The sequence below is a fragment of the Lontra canadensis genome, unplaced genomic scaffold (assembly GCF_010015895.1).
Source record: "Lontra canadensis isolate GAN:19392208 unplaced genomic scaffold, GSC_riverotter_1.0 scaffold1, whole genome shotgun sequence".
NCBI classification, from domain to species: domain Eukaryota; kingdom Metazoa; phylum Chordata; class Mammalia; order Carnivora; family Mustelidae; genus Lontra; species Lontra canadensis.
The window spans coordinates 98,454,485-98,473,314 of NW_022630995.1; the positions used below are offsets into that span (position 1 = coordinate 98,454,485).

Genomic DNA, 18,830 nt, shown 5'->3' on the forward strand with positions numbered 1-18,830 from the left:
CAACCCAGATCTGGATTTAGGTGTTCTTCCCATGTGTTTCTATAAGCAGAGAATTGGCCAATTTGTACACACTCACTAGATTATAAATTCCACATTAGCAAGGGCTTGTATTTTTTATGTAACCCCTCATTTTCTATATAACCTCACATTGATCTAACCCAGCATCTGGCATTAATTCTTTTATAAACAAATGTAGACTTATTACTATGTTCAAACTCTGACCTTCTATACCAGAAGATAGCAGCTCATAATGGAAACAAGTGGTCTCTATGTGGAGGCAAGCAGTGTTGCTGATGAATCTCAATTTACTTACTAGCAAAACGGGAAAAAAACCTTTATTCCAACTTTATACTTCAGGTATGTACCATTTTCTCAGAATCTAAGTCACCTCACACTTCCCACGTCAAGTAATGACAATCAGAGTACAATTTCTTTTACTATCCAGATACATAGGATTTTTCATTTTAATCCTGTAAGGTTTCCTTTTATGAATCTGCCACAGGTGTGCTACTCAGATCCCTTTGACCAACTCACCGCCTAACTGCAAGGTAAAGGGAGAGGTGACAGCCTCCAGTTGTTGGCTTTGTCAGGGTTCACACGATCTGTGTCCAAGATCCTGCTAATCTCCAGGTGGCCTCGGGCTGAAGACCTGGCGGTGATACTGGGGGCTAGCCATTTCCACCCAACTGCTCTGAAGGCAGGCTCTTCTATGGAGCTCCCCATGGGACTGATAGCTACTTTGTCAGCTCTGCGTCACTGAATGGCAGCGTTCCATGGTTACCCCTCACTGAACCATTTTGCGCTTCTTATTCCACGTTAGCTTTAACTCCTGGAGAACACTGGGGTAAAATCAGACTAGTTTGTTTCCAATCTAACATATTAATTTGGTCTTTTTCTCATTTACTTAACCTCTGCTGGTGTTAATAATGGTATTACTTGAAAGGCTTTCCTTCAGCCTATGCCATTTTAGTTTTAGCATCACCAAAAGCATTTTAAGTCCAGTACAAATGATTTTTTTCTTCACATAAAACTTTGCAATTTTACCAGCAGATATTCAAATATATTTCACTGTATTCAGTAAAGATACATTTATTTTATGATAAAAACAAAAACAGAATCTTAAAAGCAGAGACAAAAAAACACACCAAACCTCAGTAGCACCATCTTGTGGTGTTTGATGGGAACTGTCCACTACTGGTTGTTTAGGAAAAGGCCTTTTGCAGTCCTAACACCTGTCATCTTCTATCTAGTTTAACCAAGGTTTTAAAATATGGCCAAATAACAAAAAATGAAGTTAAATCAAGCCTTTTAAAGTTGGTGAGTACATACAGGTCTTATTTTCCTTTTTCTGAGCCTTGAGATAAAACCATATTCTCTCCCCAAATCTCTCATCAGTAGATTAGTAACTTACTTTTTGTTTGTGGTGTTTATTGGTGTCATTTCATAAGCATTTTCTATCTTTTGTTTATCTGGCTTCTCTACCAGAATATGAAAACAGAGCCTTTATCTGTCTTATTCACCCTTATAGTCCTCAGGGGCACTTGACATATAGTAAGTACGTAGAACTTTTTGAATAAATGAATCTTTTAACTTATGAATGGCTACATATAAATCAGTCTTGGAATTAGAAAAAAATCACCTCACAGAATTTTCCTGTAAACTTAAACATCTTGGGATAAGAATTAACAGAGCCACCAAAGAAGTGACATTCACAGCCAGTCAGGGAGAACCAAAAGGCTTGGCTACAAAAAATTAAGGCTAGACCAGACCGGTGTAGGGATCCTTTTAGATATGCCCAAAATTGTATTAATTACTGAAAACGAATGCCTGAAGGGAGTTTTCATCTCACACAACCACATTTACAACTCTGACATACACATGCAGCCCATGCTTGAATATTTATAGGGATACAGAATTGCGACCTCACAAGACAACCTATCAATCACATTTTGAGATCTTAAAATTACTAACAGTAGTTTAAAAGAGTCACAAGAATAATTATGGACCAAAAAGTTAGTATTATCAGTTAATTAAATCACATACATAAGTGGCCTTCTTGGCGCAGTGGGTGGCAGGTCAGTCTCATAAAAATACAAAATACAAAAGTTATTAATTAGAAAACTTATTTATTTCTGCTCCTTTCATACATCTTATTGTGCATGAAACAGTCCTGCAAACAAATCTGAGTAATGTGCTATCACACACTCTGTTTAAAGGCAAAGCACCACACGTAAAGCTGATCTGTCCAGAATTCTCAGCTCATGAACTCTTGCTTCCTGCTTTTACATTAATTTTTGAAAGTCAGAAAATGTCATCTCCAAAAAATGTTAAGGGGGCTATAAAAAATAATCACTTTATTCAACATTATAGTTGTAGAAACAGAATTATTTTAAGAAATGAAAAACTAAGAAAATGCCACCTAACATCGTTGATATGTCAGTATAGGCCAGCAGGAATAAATACTGTGATGAGCTTGTCTCTTTGATACCAAGCAGACATTCTAGTTCAAGCTTATTTAATATGCTTCCTAGTTTCACTAGATGCTTCTTTTCTGCTGCTTCGCTCTTTTTCCGTATTTCACATCAGAGGATTCGTACAGCCTTTAAAACTTCATTAACAGGAGCAAATCCAATATCCACTGATTTCTTCTCAAAAGGCATTTTTTTAACCCATCAGATAGCCCCTGTAGGAATAAAATTTATAAACACAAAAAGTGAAAAGGAAGCAAATTCCAAAGCGCCCAAATTTTATGATGAATCAAATGACCATCTAAAAATATAATTGTGTGATTCCTCCTCATGGTTTTTACTTCGTATCTTGCCTCCCCAATAAATGACTACATTACTGAGCTTCATTTCCATTACCCTTTCCCCTCAAAGGGTAAAGTTAGAAACCAATAAGCTCCAAATCTGCAAGCAAATGGAAAGCCACTCACACACCTGCGGGGCAGGTAAAAAGCCAGGCCATGAAGCTCCTTCAACCAGGACTGATTTAAAATGCAAGCACAGCAGCTAGGTTATTGATCTCCTCAAAACACAGAATTAACAACAAAATCAAGAAGAGGAAGAAAAGGAAAATGACAATAGGTATAAGATGATAAAAAGGAGAAATGGCAGGTTACACTAAGGAAATCAACAAAAAACTGGTAAGTGCTGCTGTGTCTAATTAAGTCTGAACCTAAAAGGACCCTCAGTCAAGAAGGCAAAATTATGCTTCATGTTCACTGTCCAGCAAGTAAAAGTTATCAAATAATAAATATTTGCTAAATACAAATGTGAGTGTTACAGAGGCAATAAAACAAACACTTTAGAAAGTGGCCTGTCATAAAGGAGTAAAAGTGTTTTAGTACGTGTAGAATTAAATTTCAGTTACACGGAAAAATCATGTATATGCATTCTCCTAGTCCCTAAATGACATTAATTGAGTAACGTATTATTATTTTCTTACTTTTATTTTTCATTCCCCCTTCCTTTAGAATTTCTTCGCTGAACTGATCCTGTGATCTTAGGACTTAGAGGGGAGCTCCCTGGCTTTTCTCATCAGGTTTAATAAACACTAGCTCAAACTGCTAAAAAGGCGATTTTTGCCACTCGGACTAAAACAGGCCTTTTTAGGGGTGGCTGGGTGATTGAATCAGCTAAGCATCCAGCTATCGTCTTCAGCTCAGGTCATGATCTCAGGGTCTTGGAACTGCCAGCGCCAGGAGGCTCACGGTCAGCACGGAGTCTGCTTGAGAATCTCTTTCCTCTCCTTCTGCCTCTCCCCCCACTATCTCTTTTTCAAATGAATAAATCTTTAAAAATAAATAAATAGAAAATAAAACAAGCTTTTTTGGTCCTAAATTGCATAGCATCCATTCAATAGACTATTTTATACAGCTTTATAATAGACTTGCCTACAAGTAGAAACCCATCCCTCTACTCCCAACCAAACACTTTGCCTAATTTTAGGACATCACAGAATGATACAGCACACCATCTTTTATTTTTTTAATTTTTACAATTCTTTTAGGTCAAAAAACAACCCTAATAGTGAAGACTTTAGAGAATCTAATGACCATTACTTTTCAGAAGAACCAAGCACAAATTTGTACCATCTCCCACCCAGTATCTAAACATCATTTCAATTCTTTCAACCTGTGCACATTTAAAAGGTACCTAATGCACACACACAATCCCACATACATTATCTTTTGAATTATATGAGAAGAATTTTATTTTCAAAATGAAAACTTTTTCTGTAACTCTGTACTAGTACCATAAAACTATTAGGCACCAAAATTTGATTTTTCACTTTAAATGTACTTGTCATATTGGGGCACCTGGGTGGCTCAGAGGGTTAAGCCTCTGCCTTCGGCTCAGGTCATGATCTCAGGGTCTTGGGATCGAGCCCCACATCGGGCTCTCTGCTTAGCAGGGAGCCTGCTTCCTCCTCTTCTCTCTCTGCCTGCCTCTCTGCCTACTTGTGATCTCTGTCTATCAAATAAATAAATAAAATCTTTAAAAAAATTGTATTGTCATATATGCAAATGGTCAAGAAATAGTCATTCATTTTATTAGTGCCCATGTTTCTATAAAAAATGTGGCATCAGGGGCACCTGGTTGGCTCAATGGGTTAAGCCTCTGCCTTCGGCTCAGGTCATGATCCCAGGTCCTGGGATTGAGCCCCAGGTCCTCTCTGCTGAGCAGAGAGCCTGCTTCCCCCTATTTCTCTGCCTGCCTCTCTACCTACTTGTGCTCTCTGTCAAATGAATACATAAAATCTTAAAAAAAAAAAATATGGCATCAAATAAAGCCATACTTTGATTTGTAAAATTTTATCTGTAAGGGAGACATCAGGTCTCTAAAAAAGCATAAATTAAACAATATAAAACAGTACCAATTCACTGCTATTGTTTGTTTTTTTTTTTTCTTTTTGAAGGTTTCTCTTACTAAAGATCTCAAACTCTTTGTAATAAAGACTTCAGCCCTGGAGGTCATCGTGATGAATCTTATGCAGCATAGCCATCCATTACCTCAGATGCTAGCAACTTACTTGATCTGAAAGCAACCTTGGTTAGTGGTGTGTTTTAATGTCTTTTTGCTATTGCTGTTCCACTTAGGTATCAAACTGTTTATGTATGCTGGAACTTCAAAGATCATTTGTGTGCAAAAAAGCCATATTCCCTCCTTACTGGTGGTACTAACCACGGCCCTACTGTGTGCAACATGTAGGCCCACAGACATGGCTCATCATCTTGTTTGGGGTCTACAAACATTCCAGAAAATGCAATACTGTTGCTTCCCTTTCTCTTCTAAAATTGTCCATTGTTTCTTCCCGCTCTGCACCCAAGGAACCAGGCTTTAGGAGGTGCAGATGAGAAATCATATTAAAGAAGGAACCATAAATTCCTTCCCCTTAAAAATCTAAATCCTAGATTTAGCTGCATGACAATTTACAATTTAGATCACTGTTCTGTTTGGATTAAATCTAATTTACACCTGGGAGATTATATATAAAGGGAGTATACCCTATTTCCTATTGTTCACTTAGTCGACAATCTTGGATGCCAGCCTACAAATGGGGACAAGAAGACAAATATTTACATAAATAACTGAAATCTTACTAGATGGAGGCAATCAGAGTATTAAGCACTTTCCAAAGCTTTTGTTTTTAAGCAGTAGATAGCTCTATTATCCTCCAAGTCAAATGCCTGAGATAAAAAGAACAGCACTTACATCCTAAGGAGAGGACCTAAAACAGTAAAGAATGAGCAGCTTAAGGCAGAATAAAAATAAATCTCTTTCTATGGGCAAAACCAGCCCACTTCTGATCTGCTATATGCCTCCAAAAGTTCCATCTGTTTTGGTTAATTTGTAGTGGCCTCTTGATCTCTCTGGGAGCCTCCTCTTTTCCTGTTTTGCTATGGAAAATTTCAGCCTCTTCCATACCAATATACCTTTCTCAACGGAGGAGGAAAAAAAAGGAACAAAAAGAGGATGCTGAAGTACATAATTCTTCATACAATTTAGCCAATGGCCAAAACTGTTTTTTTAACAATTTCATTTATTTACCAGAGAGAGAGCACAAGCAAGGGGGAGGGGTAGATGGAGAGGGAGAAGACTGCCCGCTGAGCAGGAAGCCCAATATGGGGCTGGATCCCAGGACCTGAGCCAAAGGCAGAAACTTAATCAACTGAGCCACCCGGGCACCCCAAAACTATTTTCCCCAGACAAATATTAAGAACCACTGGCAGAAGAGTCTGAGGGAACCACTTGGATACACAGATATTCATTCAGTTGACAAAGAACTCTGCTCTCTTTTCCCACCCTGCTAAGATGTGAACATGACTGCAGGATTAAGTACTACTGACTTCCTAAGGGAAGTCTGCCCATTCTACTCCAGATGTGTGACAGACAATGGAGAGGTGAAGCCACAGAACAAATGAAACCCACACACCTTCCTGTATTTCCTTTTTTTTTTTTTTAAATATGGAATGTTTCACGAATTTGCGTGTCATCCTTGCGCAGGGGCCATGCCAATCTTTCTCTGTATCGTTCCAATTTTAGTATATGTGCTGCCGAAGCGAGCACCCTGTATTTCCTTTTAATGTCTCTTATAATAAGGGAGTTATCAGTTCTTAGAAATCACTGACACTTGATGTTTAACCTAGTCCCTAAAAAATGAGTTTACTAAGAGCTAATCTCTGTATGGTATGTCTACCCAAGGTTCCTGCAATTACTAATTCATCCATAGGTGAAATCAGAATATAGGGAGATCAGACTTGTCCACATTTCAAATTAATGATCTCAAATGGAAATATAAAAGCTGCCATAAAACCAATTTGTTTTTGTTCTAAAGATAGTGTTTTCTGAAACAAAATGTTCTTATCAGGACTGTAAACATAAATTCCTTCCTCTTAAAAATTTAAATCCTAGATTTAGCTCCATCTCTCTCTCTCATGCGCGCGCACATGCGCGCGCACGCGCACACACACACACAAATACACACACACATAAAATCCTTTTCCCAACTTTTTGGTGAGGTAGTAACCATCTTCCTGTCCGAGGCTTAACGGGTTTTCCTCACATCATTATTCAGAGAGCAGCAATAATTAATGTCTTGAAAATATTCCCTATTATCACTATTACTACTGGAATCCCATATTGTATACATTAACCAAAAAGCAATTTAAAGAAACACTATCTCCAGTCAGTGGTCAGTGATGTAACAGCAAAATAACAGTATGGAGAAAATATTCAGAAAGACCTGCTACTGATTTCAATTTTACTACTAACCATAGCTATAATCTCGAGTAAGTCACAAACTTCTTTGGTTCTCAGAAATGTCATTGGTTTAAATGAAGGTTAAATTAAATCACCCGTGATTTTACGTGATCCAAGTCATTATTTTACCAACTTGCAACAGAAGTTAAATTGCCGATTATACAAAGTACTTAATAACTTACGGCAGTTTCATTCTCATGAATACTCTAGCCATGAAAAAACTCAATAGGACACAGACGAATCCAATGAATAGAAGAAGAAATCTATTGAGTTTTGGAATGTTTGGTGCATTCGATCGGTCCAAGATTATGAAACCTAAACCTCCCATTGTAAACAGGAAGCTGGATGCGAGTCCTTCCATAATATATTGTCCATTTACTCTGAAAAAGACCACAGCAAAACAGTGAGTAAAAATTCCCAGAAAAATAAAATACTTGTCTTTGGACTGAAATTCCTATTTCTGCTAAAATATTTTTGTGTTTATTTTTTATTCTTACTGTTAAAACTATTTTACCACATTTCTGTGTATTCTTGTCAACAAAATTTATTTTTATTTAGCCTATTATGTATCAAACACTGTTCTAGGTTCTGAGGATACAACAAAAATCTGTCCTTATGGAGCTTTTATTCATAAAGTTTTAAAACCTCAACTAACACAACTGTCTATTTAAAATCAATGCTGAGATTTTACCAGCATAAAAAGCCAGTCAGTGTATGTATATGAACTCTTCACCCAGAACTTTTGTTTAGCTTTTAAAAATTATGGCATTTAAATTTCTATTATAAATTTCAAATTCTGAATTGGTTAGGAATGTTTCTAGAAGTTTTATGAGAATTTATAAACCTCTTAGGGCACCTGGGTGGCTCAGGTGGCTAAGCATCTGTTTGGTTAAGCATCTTGGTTTTGGCTCAGGTCATGATCTCATAGATCATGGAATCAAGCCCTGCATGGAGCTCCACAATCAGCAGGCAATCTACTTGAAGATCCTTTCCCCCTGCTCCTCCCCCAACTCGCATGTGTGCATGTACCTACTCTCTCTCTAAAATAAGCAAATAAATCTTTTTTAAAAAATCAATCAATAAATGTCTTATTTCAAAGGGAAAATTTTAAAAGCAAGTGTTATTATCCAGGGCTCCATGAACCCCACAAGGATTTCCAGCAATCTATAAACCCTTAGAATTATATGTGGATTTTTATATATATGTATATCTGATTTTTCTGGGAACAGAGCTTTCAAAATTCTGAGTTCATGGATTCCCAAAAAGCAAATTCTTCTGTTAGAGGGATAATTTATACATAAGTATCTGTTACAGAGGTATGTATTTTTTGTTAGCTAATTGCTTTAATTGAAAACACAATACAGGTACTAGGCTCAAAATTCAAACAGTGCCAATGACAACACTACGAAGGGTTCCCCAATCATCAAGATCGCCTATCATCTAGATTTCCCCCACTCCTGGAGAATCACAGTAATCTTTTCAGACTATTCTATGTAGGAATACCATAAAAGTAAGTATAAATGCAAATATATAGCTATATTTGGTAGACAGTTATCAAGTAAATTTTAGAAAACAATACAGTAAGCACTGCTCCAATGAACCAAACCACACTGGAATGGTGCTTCATTACTGAAATGGAGTGCCCAAGTGTCCAAAATTATTATTTTTTTTATTTGATAGTATAATCCAGGGGTCCCCAGATTTCTTCCTTAAATGGCCAGACAGTACATGTCTTAGGCTTGCAGGCCACATGGTTTGTGTCACGCTTACCACTGTAGCTTGAAAGCAGCTACAGACAGTATATAAACAAATGGGCATGCCTAGTTCCAACAGAACATGACTTACAAATAAACAGGTATGTACAGCTTGCTGCTCCCCAGAAGAGTCTAAGTGTATTTTAAACCAATACCTTCCTTTAAATAAGCGATCACGTCAATCACTGTGAAACACTTTATGTCCTATAAATAAGTAACATACTTCTATTCTTGCCCACTTCCTGCCATTTTAGCTACTATCTAAATGCAGATGGACCCACAGGTTTCAATATATTTAAAAAAAATATCCATACTCCAGCAACCTTCCTTCCCACCAAATCATTCAAAAAGTTAAGTGTTACCTGTAGGCCAAGAAAGCTACTGGTCTCTGATGTCCATGTTCATCAGTCATAGAACCAACACTTGGAGGTTCAACAATAACATCATAAATTATTCCTGTATGAAAGACAATAGTATAGATTAGAATGGATTCCTAATTTTTAAAAAGGATTAGAGTTTTCATGTCTCTAAAGGATCATTTATATTTCAACAAGACTACTGAGATATATTATGATAATCAAGTGAAGCCCAGCTAATATCCTAAACTTTAGATACACCATTCAAAAATTCAACTCAATATTTCAGATTATCTCTAAAACAGGTGTTTGATAAATTCATTCAGTAACTGTTTCTAATACTCCACAATAAAGGAGATTTAATATTAAAGGCTGTTTTTAGTTCAAGAAAATGTTCCACATATGCTTGGATAGGTTTCTATCAATTGAGAGGTAACTGGAGACATTTTCTTGCTTAAATATAAAATGAGGAGACATTTTTAAATCATACCAACAGGCAGACAAGCGATACTAGAGATTCGTGATCATTAATGTTAACGTCCATCACTTAGGTCATGATGTCACTGTATTCATTAATACTAATGTCCATAAAAATCAATTGTTTTCCCAATCTCCCATTGCCAGCTTCTACTCTTCACCTTTTCTATCCTCCAACAACCTCACTTCCAGCTTTTCTTAAGCATAGTAAGACTGTCTCCCTCACCCCTGACTAACAAGCAATCACACAGGAATTCCCTAGTCGTTCCACTACCACCAAATCTATAAACTAGTATCTGCATCCATCCTTCCTTCCCTCCATCTAACAATGTGAGAGTCCTGCAATTATCAGGACTCCATCCCTTTCCACCTTCTCACAGACTTGGATCCTTTGGCCATCTCTCTTCCTTCCTAAACTTTCAACCTCTCCTTCCCTATGTCAAATTTCCCTTGACTCCAGACCCTCCTAGTTAACATCCTATTTCTATGCTTCCTTTCTGAAACAATGCAGACTGCCTTCTGGGGGGAAAAAAAAAAAGGTAAACTTTTCTCCCTTTCCTCATTTACCCTTCATTCTTCAACTCACTCCAACCTGGCACCTGCCTCCACTGATCTTACTCTTGCTAAAGTTGCCAATAATCTCCAAATTCCATGGACATTTTTCAGTTGTCTTAGGAGGCTTCCCAATGGCACTCAACCCAGTTTACTAAATCCATCTTCTTTAGGGGAAAATTGGCTTTTGTGATACTCCTGTCCACACTTTCTTGCTACATCTCTAACAGAGTCTGTTGTATAAACCCACTAAATGTTGGGAGTTCCTTAGGACTTGATGCACTGTCCTCTTTTTCTACATTCTCTCCTGAACTGAACTCATCCCTTCCCAGGGTTTTAACTCCATGTACTAACGATTAATGATGGTCAATGTGTCAATACCTATCAAACGTTAGTGCCCATAGAATTAGATGTAAGCTCCCTAAGAACAGGGACTTTCTCTGTTCTTCAGTATCTGGCTTATGAGAGGATTTAAAAAAAAAAAATCTATTATTAATCAATTTCAACAGAGAACTCTTTTCTCAATTCTAAACTCATAGCTGCAAACTTGACATAGCCAACTAACTGTAGTTGTCCAACTATTACATATCCTGAAGTGCCCTCTGGTTCACTGTTCCCCACCAAAAAACCTTCCAACTCTTCAATCTCAGAAAATGACCCTCCCATCTAGTCAGATGCTCAAAGATTCCTTCATACTTCCTTCTCTCCAATTAATCCATATATCCAATCACTCCATCAAGACCTAATGAATCTACTTCCAAACCATCTTTCATTATACTTTCCTCTATCTCTACTGCCAACAGTAGTCTACAAGTCTAACAACCTAGTTAGACTCAATCAACTACAAACCTACCTAACCAGTCTCTTGATTCCGTATTTGTCCATTCTTTTCCCTCTGCCCAGTATTTTCTTTCCTCCAATTCTTCAGATTTTGGTTAACATGTCATTTCCCTAAGAATCACACTCCAATATAAATGATGTTCCAACTCCCATTATTTTCTCGTAACTTCTTGTTCTATCCCTTCAATGAATCTCAGGTAATTTGTAATGGAAAAGATAATGCAGTGGAAAAAGATTTCTGTGATATTTAACCTGTCTCAACCATGCAATTACAAGCTTCAGAAGAGCAGCATTCTTATGTTTCCTTGACTGCTGTTCCCAGTACCTAGTGCCTGGAACTTAATAAGGGCTCAATGCATTGTTTGCTGAGTATTTCTCAGCAGTAAGTATCATTTACTTCTACAAGTACACTCACAGTTTTTAGAAGAGACTCTTTTCCAGTGGCAAAACTGAATCCTTGTATGAGATACCTCTGGCCTTGGCCACTAAAAGGTGTTCTTTGCAATCTGCCCCTGGGGTTGGAGCAGAGTCTCCCCATACACAATCAATAGGGAATAAGTGGACAGAAGGGGAACTGTGCGGCTTCTAAGAAAGGTTTGGACTCCAAGGGAGTAAGGGTTAGGAAAAAGAGACTAGCAGCTCAAAGCAGATGAAGACTATTATTTTTGTTTAATCACATGCACTTTAAATTTCATTTATTCAGTACAGTACCTATTAATGTGCTGAGCAAATGTTAATGCTAATGCAATGCTAGGACAGTATCTTACCAATATAAAAAAATATTCAAATGTATTTTACTTAAATAAGTACAAGTTAACTATCATGATTCTGGACTGGGAGTGGGAGGTAGATTCAAAGGCACATTCTAGTACCAAGCTCTCATAGTCATAGTTTCAGAGTCATCCCTCTTCAGTACCAATGCTTTTCACATCTATGAAAATAAAGATGTTTATGGCTATTCCCTTAAAAACGGAGCCACTTTTGCTGTCCCTAATCTGTAAGCTTCAATTTTATAACTTCCAAATTAAGTATTCCACTTCCCAGTTTGCCAGTTCGGTAGAACAGTCTTGAGTAAATCCTGAATCTGTGGCTTGAAAGGGTGGTGGCTCGAAAATTGTAGCCGGATTGCCAACTCATCACTATACAAAACAACGCCGCTTTTGCAACGTTTTATTTGAAAACAACCCCCCCCCCAAAAAAAAAAACAGGGTAAGACATTCTGGAGTGTTTAATAGTACTGCTATTTTCCTAATTCTTTAAATTCTCAACTTTTGCTTCTTAAAATACAAAACCTTCTGCGAATCTAACTCTAATCCCAAATAGTTATCAAAACCGTGGATTCGGAAAATTCCATTGGCATTTATTCTTGATTGGGGCAAAAAGCAACAACGGACGCTTGGGTGTGAGCTAACAAACCTAAAGACTGTCACGTCTCTTCCAAGGGTCCAGGGACTGTAGACAAAGGTAAGGGAGAAGTCCCAAGCCCTCTTGACCAACCATGGAAGTACAACGGACAAGACTAGAGACCTCCAGAATCTTTGTCAAAAAACTTACGGCAGGCAACAAAGAGCAACAAGACAGGTTTAAAAAATACAGTCTGATTCGGATCCCTAGGCTAAGAGGCTAGAGGTGCGAGAAGGCAATGGGCGTGAGAACAGTGAGAACAATCAGAGTGACCTCTCAGAATATAGAACAGGGCGTGAGGACAGATAAACCTTTGAGGCGTTAATCCTTGAGACCCCAGAAATTCCCTCCACCCTCCGAAGAGATCGAGAGCATAGAGATGCTGCCCTCGGGGCTGAGAGCCAGCCCCAGAGCCGCGCCTCCGGGGCGGGCCGGCTCTCCGCGTCTCAGGCCCTCTCGAGGCCGAGCCAGCCCGAGTTACCTCCGGTGATGAGGAAGTAAGACACCACCACCAGAGCGTACACCGTCATGGCCGACGGCATGTGCACCCAGGGCGGCTTCTTCAGCTTCAGGTTGGGGCATTCGAGCACTAAGAACGGGACGCGGTATAAAGTCTCCATGGTGGCGGCACGGGCTTCTCTCGACCTCCAGCACCACACGCCACCCGGAAACAGGACCGCCCCTCTCGCGCCCGTGCCTGCGCCGGGAAGAGACTGGCAGGTCCGCCACCCTGTAAGGCCGTTTGTCTATCCAGGGGAAAAAGAAGAAACTATGAAGAAAGGATAAACACCATGATTTTAAGCTATATATTTGTAAGCTTTGTTAATCATAAATTTGAATGAGAAGCTCAATTATTGCCAATGAATAGGCAGGTGATTTATGTACCTTCAAGGACCTGCAGGGCGTCAGACGTGGCCAAGCGGGAGAAGCAGTGGGGACCGAACCCATCGCAGCCCCTCCCACTCACCCGCGCGGGGTATTTAGAAGCGATTGGAGGCGGGTGCTCTAGGTTCCCAGAGCTGGAGGATGAATGGGAACGTTTGGAAAATTCTGTCTTTTCTTTTTTTTTTTTTTTTTAAGATTTTATTTATTTATTTGATAGACAGAGATCACAAGTAGACAGAGGCAGGCAGAGAGAGAGAGGGAAGCAGGCTCCCTGCTGAGCAGAGAGCCTGATGTGGGACTCGATTCTAGGACCCTGAGATCATGACCTGAGCCCAAGGCAGCGGCTTAACCCACTGAGCCACCCAGGCGCCCCCAATTCTGCCTTTTCTATTAGCGGTTTTTTCAAGAGTCTGAGAAAGCCCTAGTTGCAGAACTTTTACTTCCCGATGTAGTTGCGGGGACAGTAATAACTGTTACTAATAATTGCTCAAAATTGTCAAAAATTTTTTGACAATTTTTAAATTTTTGGAAAATTTTAAAAAATATCCAGTCCAGATGTATCAAAAACAGCAAGATGACGTCTCCACAGGATGCCTAAAGCTGATACCTTAACGTGACCAAAATACTATTTTAAATAACCCGTGTCCTCCGCTCCACTTTGCTTCTCCCACAGCCATCCCTATCTTCATAAATGCTAAAATCTTTCCGGCCAAAAAGCTTTAACTCATCCTGGTTTCTCCCTTTATTAAAACTCCCATCTCCAGAATATCAGCAATAATGAAGTGGGTATACAGCACAGCCAGTATTTATACATAGCAGGTTTCTCTGGGTATTATAAAGCAGAATGTTTCTGAAGTTCCCATAGTTTTATAAATACGCAGAACTTTGGAACAATTGAAATTATGTTGTCTTTTAAAAAAAAGGAAAAACATAGAAATTAAGAGTTTTTTTTTTAATTTGAAAGGTACTTGTTATTAAATTCAATAAATTAGCATATAGCATATTATTAGTTTCAGAGGTAGAGGTCAATGATTCATCAGTCTTATGTAGCACCCACTTATATGTGCTCATTACATCACATGTCCTCCTTAATGCCCATCACCCAGTTATCCCATTCTCCCACCCCCTCTTCCCTCCAGTAACCCTCAGTTTGTTTCCTATGATTAAGAGTCTCTTATGGTTTATCTCCCTCTCTGATTCATCTTGTTTTATTTTTTTCCTCTCTTCCCCTATGATCCTCTGCTTTGTTTCTTAATTTCCATGTATGAGTGAGATCATATGATAATTGTCTTTCTCTGACTGACTTATTTCGTTTCACATAATACCCTCTAGTTCCATCCACATCATTGTAAATGGCAAGATTTCGTTTTTTTTTTTTAATAGCTGAATAGTATCTCATTGTTTATACACACCACATCCTCTTTATTCATTCATCTGTTGATGGACATCTAGGTCGTTTCCATAGTTTGGCTATTGTGGACATTGCTGCTATAAACATTCGGGTGCACGTGCCCCTTCAGATCAGTACTTTGTATTTTGCAGGTAAATATCCAGTAGAGCAATTACTGGGTCTTAGGGTAGCTCTATTTTCAACTTTTTGAGGAACCTCCATACTGTTTTCCAGAGTGGCTGCACCAATTTGCATTCCCACCAACAGTGTAGGAGGGTTCCCCTTCCCCCACATCCTCACCATCATCTGTTATTTCCTGTGTTGTTACTTTTAGCCATTCTGACAGGTCTGAGGTGGTAAGAAATTGAAAGTTTTTAAGCTTCTCTGATAGCTTCAGGGGGAAAGATAATACCAATTAACCACTGCTTGACAGACATATGTTAAATGATTTACACTGGTTCTTATTTAGTCTTCAAGACACCTCTGTTAGGGAAATACTAACAGCACTTTACATACGACAAAACTGAAGCTTGAGAAGTGAAACTTAAGAAGTGTAGTAGTCTGTGATTGGTTGAGACCTAAAGGCAATTGTTCTAAATGGAAACAAGATTTGAGATGTTTAAGATGGGTACTCTACATGTTTAGAGAAACTTCTTTAATAACGAACTATAGAAATGATCCCTGAAAGTATAATCTTGAGATGTTTAAGATGGGACAAGTTTATCCTTCTTCCTATATATTTTAGGACAACTAATTCTATATGCATTGTGGAGAAAACCTAGAAACTTTAAATTAAAAATAAACATTTTGTAGTAAAAAATAAAATCACCTAGTCAGAGCTTTACATTCATCTATGTATTGAGTTATTACTTTCATTTTTTCTCTGTTCCAAAATGTAAGTTTGTTCCAGAAACCAATTTATTGTTATTTTTAACATCTTAAAATCTGAAATATTTTCCAACTTGACTTTGTAATATTGTATAAGCCAAGTATTAAAAAAAAAACCTTTTATGAATAAAATCATACATCTGTTACCATCTGTGTCCTAACCAAAAATATTTCTGCAGAAAATGTTTTGGTTAAACACAATATAAACTCTGTAACCAAAAACCAAGGAAATAATGAATATAACCATGGACATTAGAGCATGCCTTTAAGTAAACATACAATCTGATCATTCAGTGGGTGGATGTTTTATATAGATGAAGAAGGGCAAATGTTGGAAGAAACACAGATTTAAAACATATACAATAGAGCCTATCATTTTAAGCTGCTTATACATAAAAGCAAAAATTATTCTTATCATGCACAACCAAATATACACTCAAAAAAGAAAAGAGCATAAAACTGATATCTGCAAAGATTTTCATGTTTAATACAGGAAATATTAATTAGAAGCCTTGAAGTCGGGAATGGCTCTGATGGTCAAAAGAAGGAAAATACCACAAATAAGTTTTCAACTGACTTTTTTTTTTTTTTAAGATTTTATTTATTTATTTGACAGACAGAGATCACAAGTAGGCAGAGAGGCAGGTAGAGAGAGAGAGGAGAAAGCAGGCTCCCTGCAGAGCCCAATGTGGGGCTCAATCCCAGGACCCTGGGATAATGACCTGAGCTGAAGGCAGAGGCCTCAACCTACTGAGCCACCCAGGCGCCCCTTCAACTGACTTTTAAACAAACTAGAGCTACCAATACTATTAATTCTACTGACTTTAGTTTTTGTGCATATGTATTAGGGAGGAAATTGGTAGCTTTGGGTTTTTTTTGGTTTTTTTTTTTGGTCAGATAATAATTACAATTTTAGCTCAGATTAATTTACAAAGACCTTTTGCAGCTGTGTTGACAGTCTCGTGAACTATGCTCTTTCCCTTTTGGTTCTGCATAAGCATGAGTACGTTTGTTTCCCCAGCTGAACAAGTATTGAGTGGCAACTCTGTGTCAGGCACCAGGTGAAGCACTATTATGTCTCATGTTCTATCAGACTCGTTGTAATGCAATATTAGATTGGGAATTTAGGGGGCGCCTGGGTGGCTCAGTGGGTTAGGCTGCTGCCTTCAGCTCAGGTCGTGATCTCAGGGTCCTGGGATCGAGTCCCGAATCGGGCTCTCTTCTCAGCAGGGAGCCTGCTTCTCTCTCTCTCTCTCTCTCTCTCTCTGCCTGCCTCTCTGTCTACTTGTGATCTCTCTCTGTCAAATCAATAAATAAAATCTTAAAAAAAAAAAAGATTGGGAATTTAGTTGTTGTCATTGTCATTATTTAAAATTTTGAAAATGAAAATTCACAAGCAAAACATAGGTACTTGCCCATTGTAACAACAGAGATGCATGGAACGAGTTTCCTTTCATCACTGCTTTCATTTTACTTCTCCTTTCAGAGGTGGTGAGAATGATGAGATTAATTCTAAGATGTACAGCTCGAATAAGCACGTTCAGATGTGGAAGAATCCCCGCCATGGTTTCCTGACCCATAGAGTGAGGGTTCTTATGGCAGGAAAGATTAAGTGGAACAAAAAAAACAAAAAAAAACGAAACAAAAAAACCAGATGGCTGCAGAGACTGATGCCGCCATCAAAGATTTGGAAGATGCAGAGTGACAATCCCTACCCCATTCTGTTGAGTTAGCTAAATCAGCCCTTCTACAAGAAAAATGGATCTTAGTGAGCAACAGTGGATTAAAGTAAATTTAATCATGTAGTGACTTCTGGTCATGCTATTCCAATCTATTTAATGAGTAATGCAATAAACTGCTAGTTTTGAGAGGGACCCAGAATAAGGAAAGCCTCTGCAATAGGTCCAGCTTGCTGAGCAAACTACTCTGTCACTTGGGCCAAATGACTCAGCAGGTCCAGTAGCACTTGGCATGTCTGAGGCAGATAAGGATGCTCTATGGAGAGTTTGACAAGCCCCTTTAGGTGAATCATAGCACAAAGCCCTGGAGTTTTGCAGCAAACCTCTGCCATCCTCTGCAGATAAATATCTCCACTGAGAAGTAGCTTCTGCCTTGCCATTAGATCTTACCAGAGACTATGCTATTGCCCATCGGCAACAAGTTACCATGAAACTGGAGCCCTCCATCACCAACTTGGCATTGTCTAACCTATCAACCCATAAACATGGGTGTCCACAGCAGCATTCCATCATCAAATGAAAGTGTTATACAGGACAGAAGGCTCATGGAGATCTTAAAAATACATTTAAATTGCATGAGAAATAATCCAGGTGCCCATGACCCACATCCCTGCCACACTGACTCTTCTCTCTGAACCTACACCTGTGGCATTATGGAAAATGCCTAATGACCAGTTACCTGAAGAAGGAAGTGTGGGAGGGGCTGTTTTATAGGTAATTCTGCAAAATGTGCTTGCAGCACGTGAAAGTAAATGACTTTGTACCACAGCCTCACTTAGAGGGAGCCTCACTTGAAAGAAGTGACGAGGGAAAATCCTTTCAATGGGCAGAATGTTAGAGTCTACCTGCCTGTTCATTTTGCCTGGAAGGAGCAATGGCCACAGATGCAGGTCTATGGCGATTCATGGGGAGTGACTAATTATTTGGCTGGCTGGCTGGCCAGGGAATTAGAAGGGACACAATTGGAAAATTGTTGAGGAGGTCCAGAGATGGACCTAGGTTTAAATTTCAAAGTATGAAGATATTTGTGCCCCATGTACATACTCACCAAAAAACAACATATGTAGGGAAGGAGATTCAGAATCAGGTCGACAAGATGATCCACCCTGTGGACCTCAGTAATCCACTTTCTCCAGTCACTCCAGTCTGCCCAGTAAGCCCACAAAGAAAGTGGCCATGGCAGCAGGGATGGAGGTCATACGTGGACTTTCCCTCAAGACTGATCGGGCTAGATCTACTGTTGAATACCCAAACTGCCAATAGTAGATATCAACCATGAG

The 18,830-nt window shown here is 38.7% G+C and overlaps 1 protein-coding gene, 1 non-coding gene and 1 pseudogene across 2 annotated transcripts; all 3 read right to left on the reverse strand.

Annotated features, from left to right (window-relative positions):
* Positions 1–2,327: 2,327 nt before the first annotated feature.
* OSTC (oligosaccharyltransferase complex non-catalytic subunit) lies at positions 2,328–13,323 on the reverse strand. The gene is made up of 4 exons (XM_032860147.1): positions 13,130–13,323; positions 9,382–9,475; positions 7,448–7,645; positions 2,328–2,683 (listed from the first exon to the last, which is right to left on the reverse strand). The coding sequence occupies exons 1-4, from the start codon at positions 13,266–13,268 to the stop codon at positions 2,665–2,667; spliced, it is 450 nt and encodes a 149-aa protein (XP_032716038.1). The 5' UTR covers positions 13,269–13,323; the 3' UTR covers positions 2,328–2,664.
* LOC116871585 lies at positions 6,465–6,572 on the reverse strand. The gene has a single exon (XR_004383442.1). It is a non-coding gene; the product is annotated as a U6 spliceosomal RNA (small nuclear RNA).
* Positions 13,324–15,526: 2,203 nt separating the features above from the next.
* LOC116871970 lies at positions 15,527–15,620 on the reverse strand (annotated as a pseudogene).
* Positions 15,621–18,830: the final 3,210 nt, after the last annotated feature.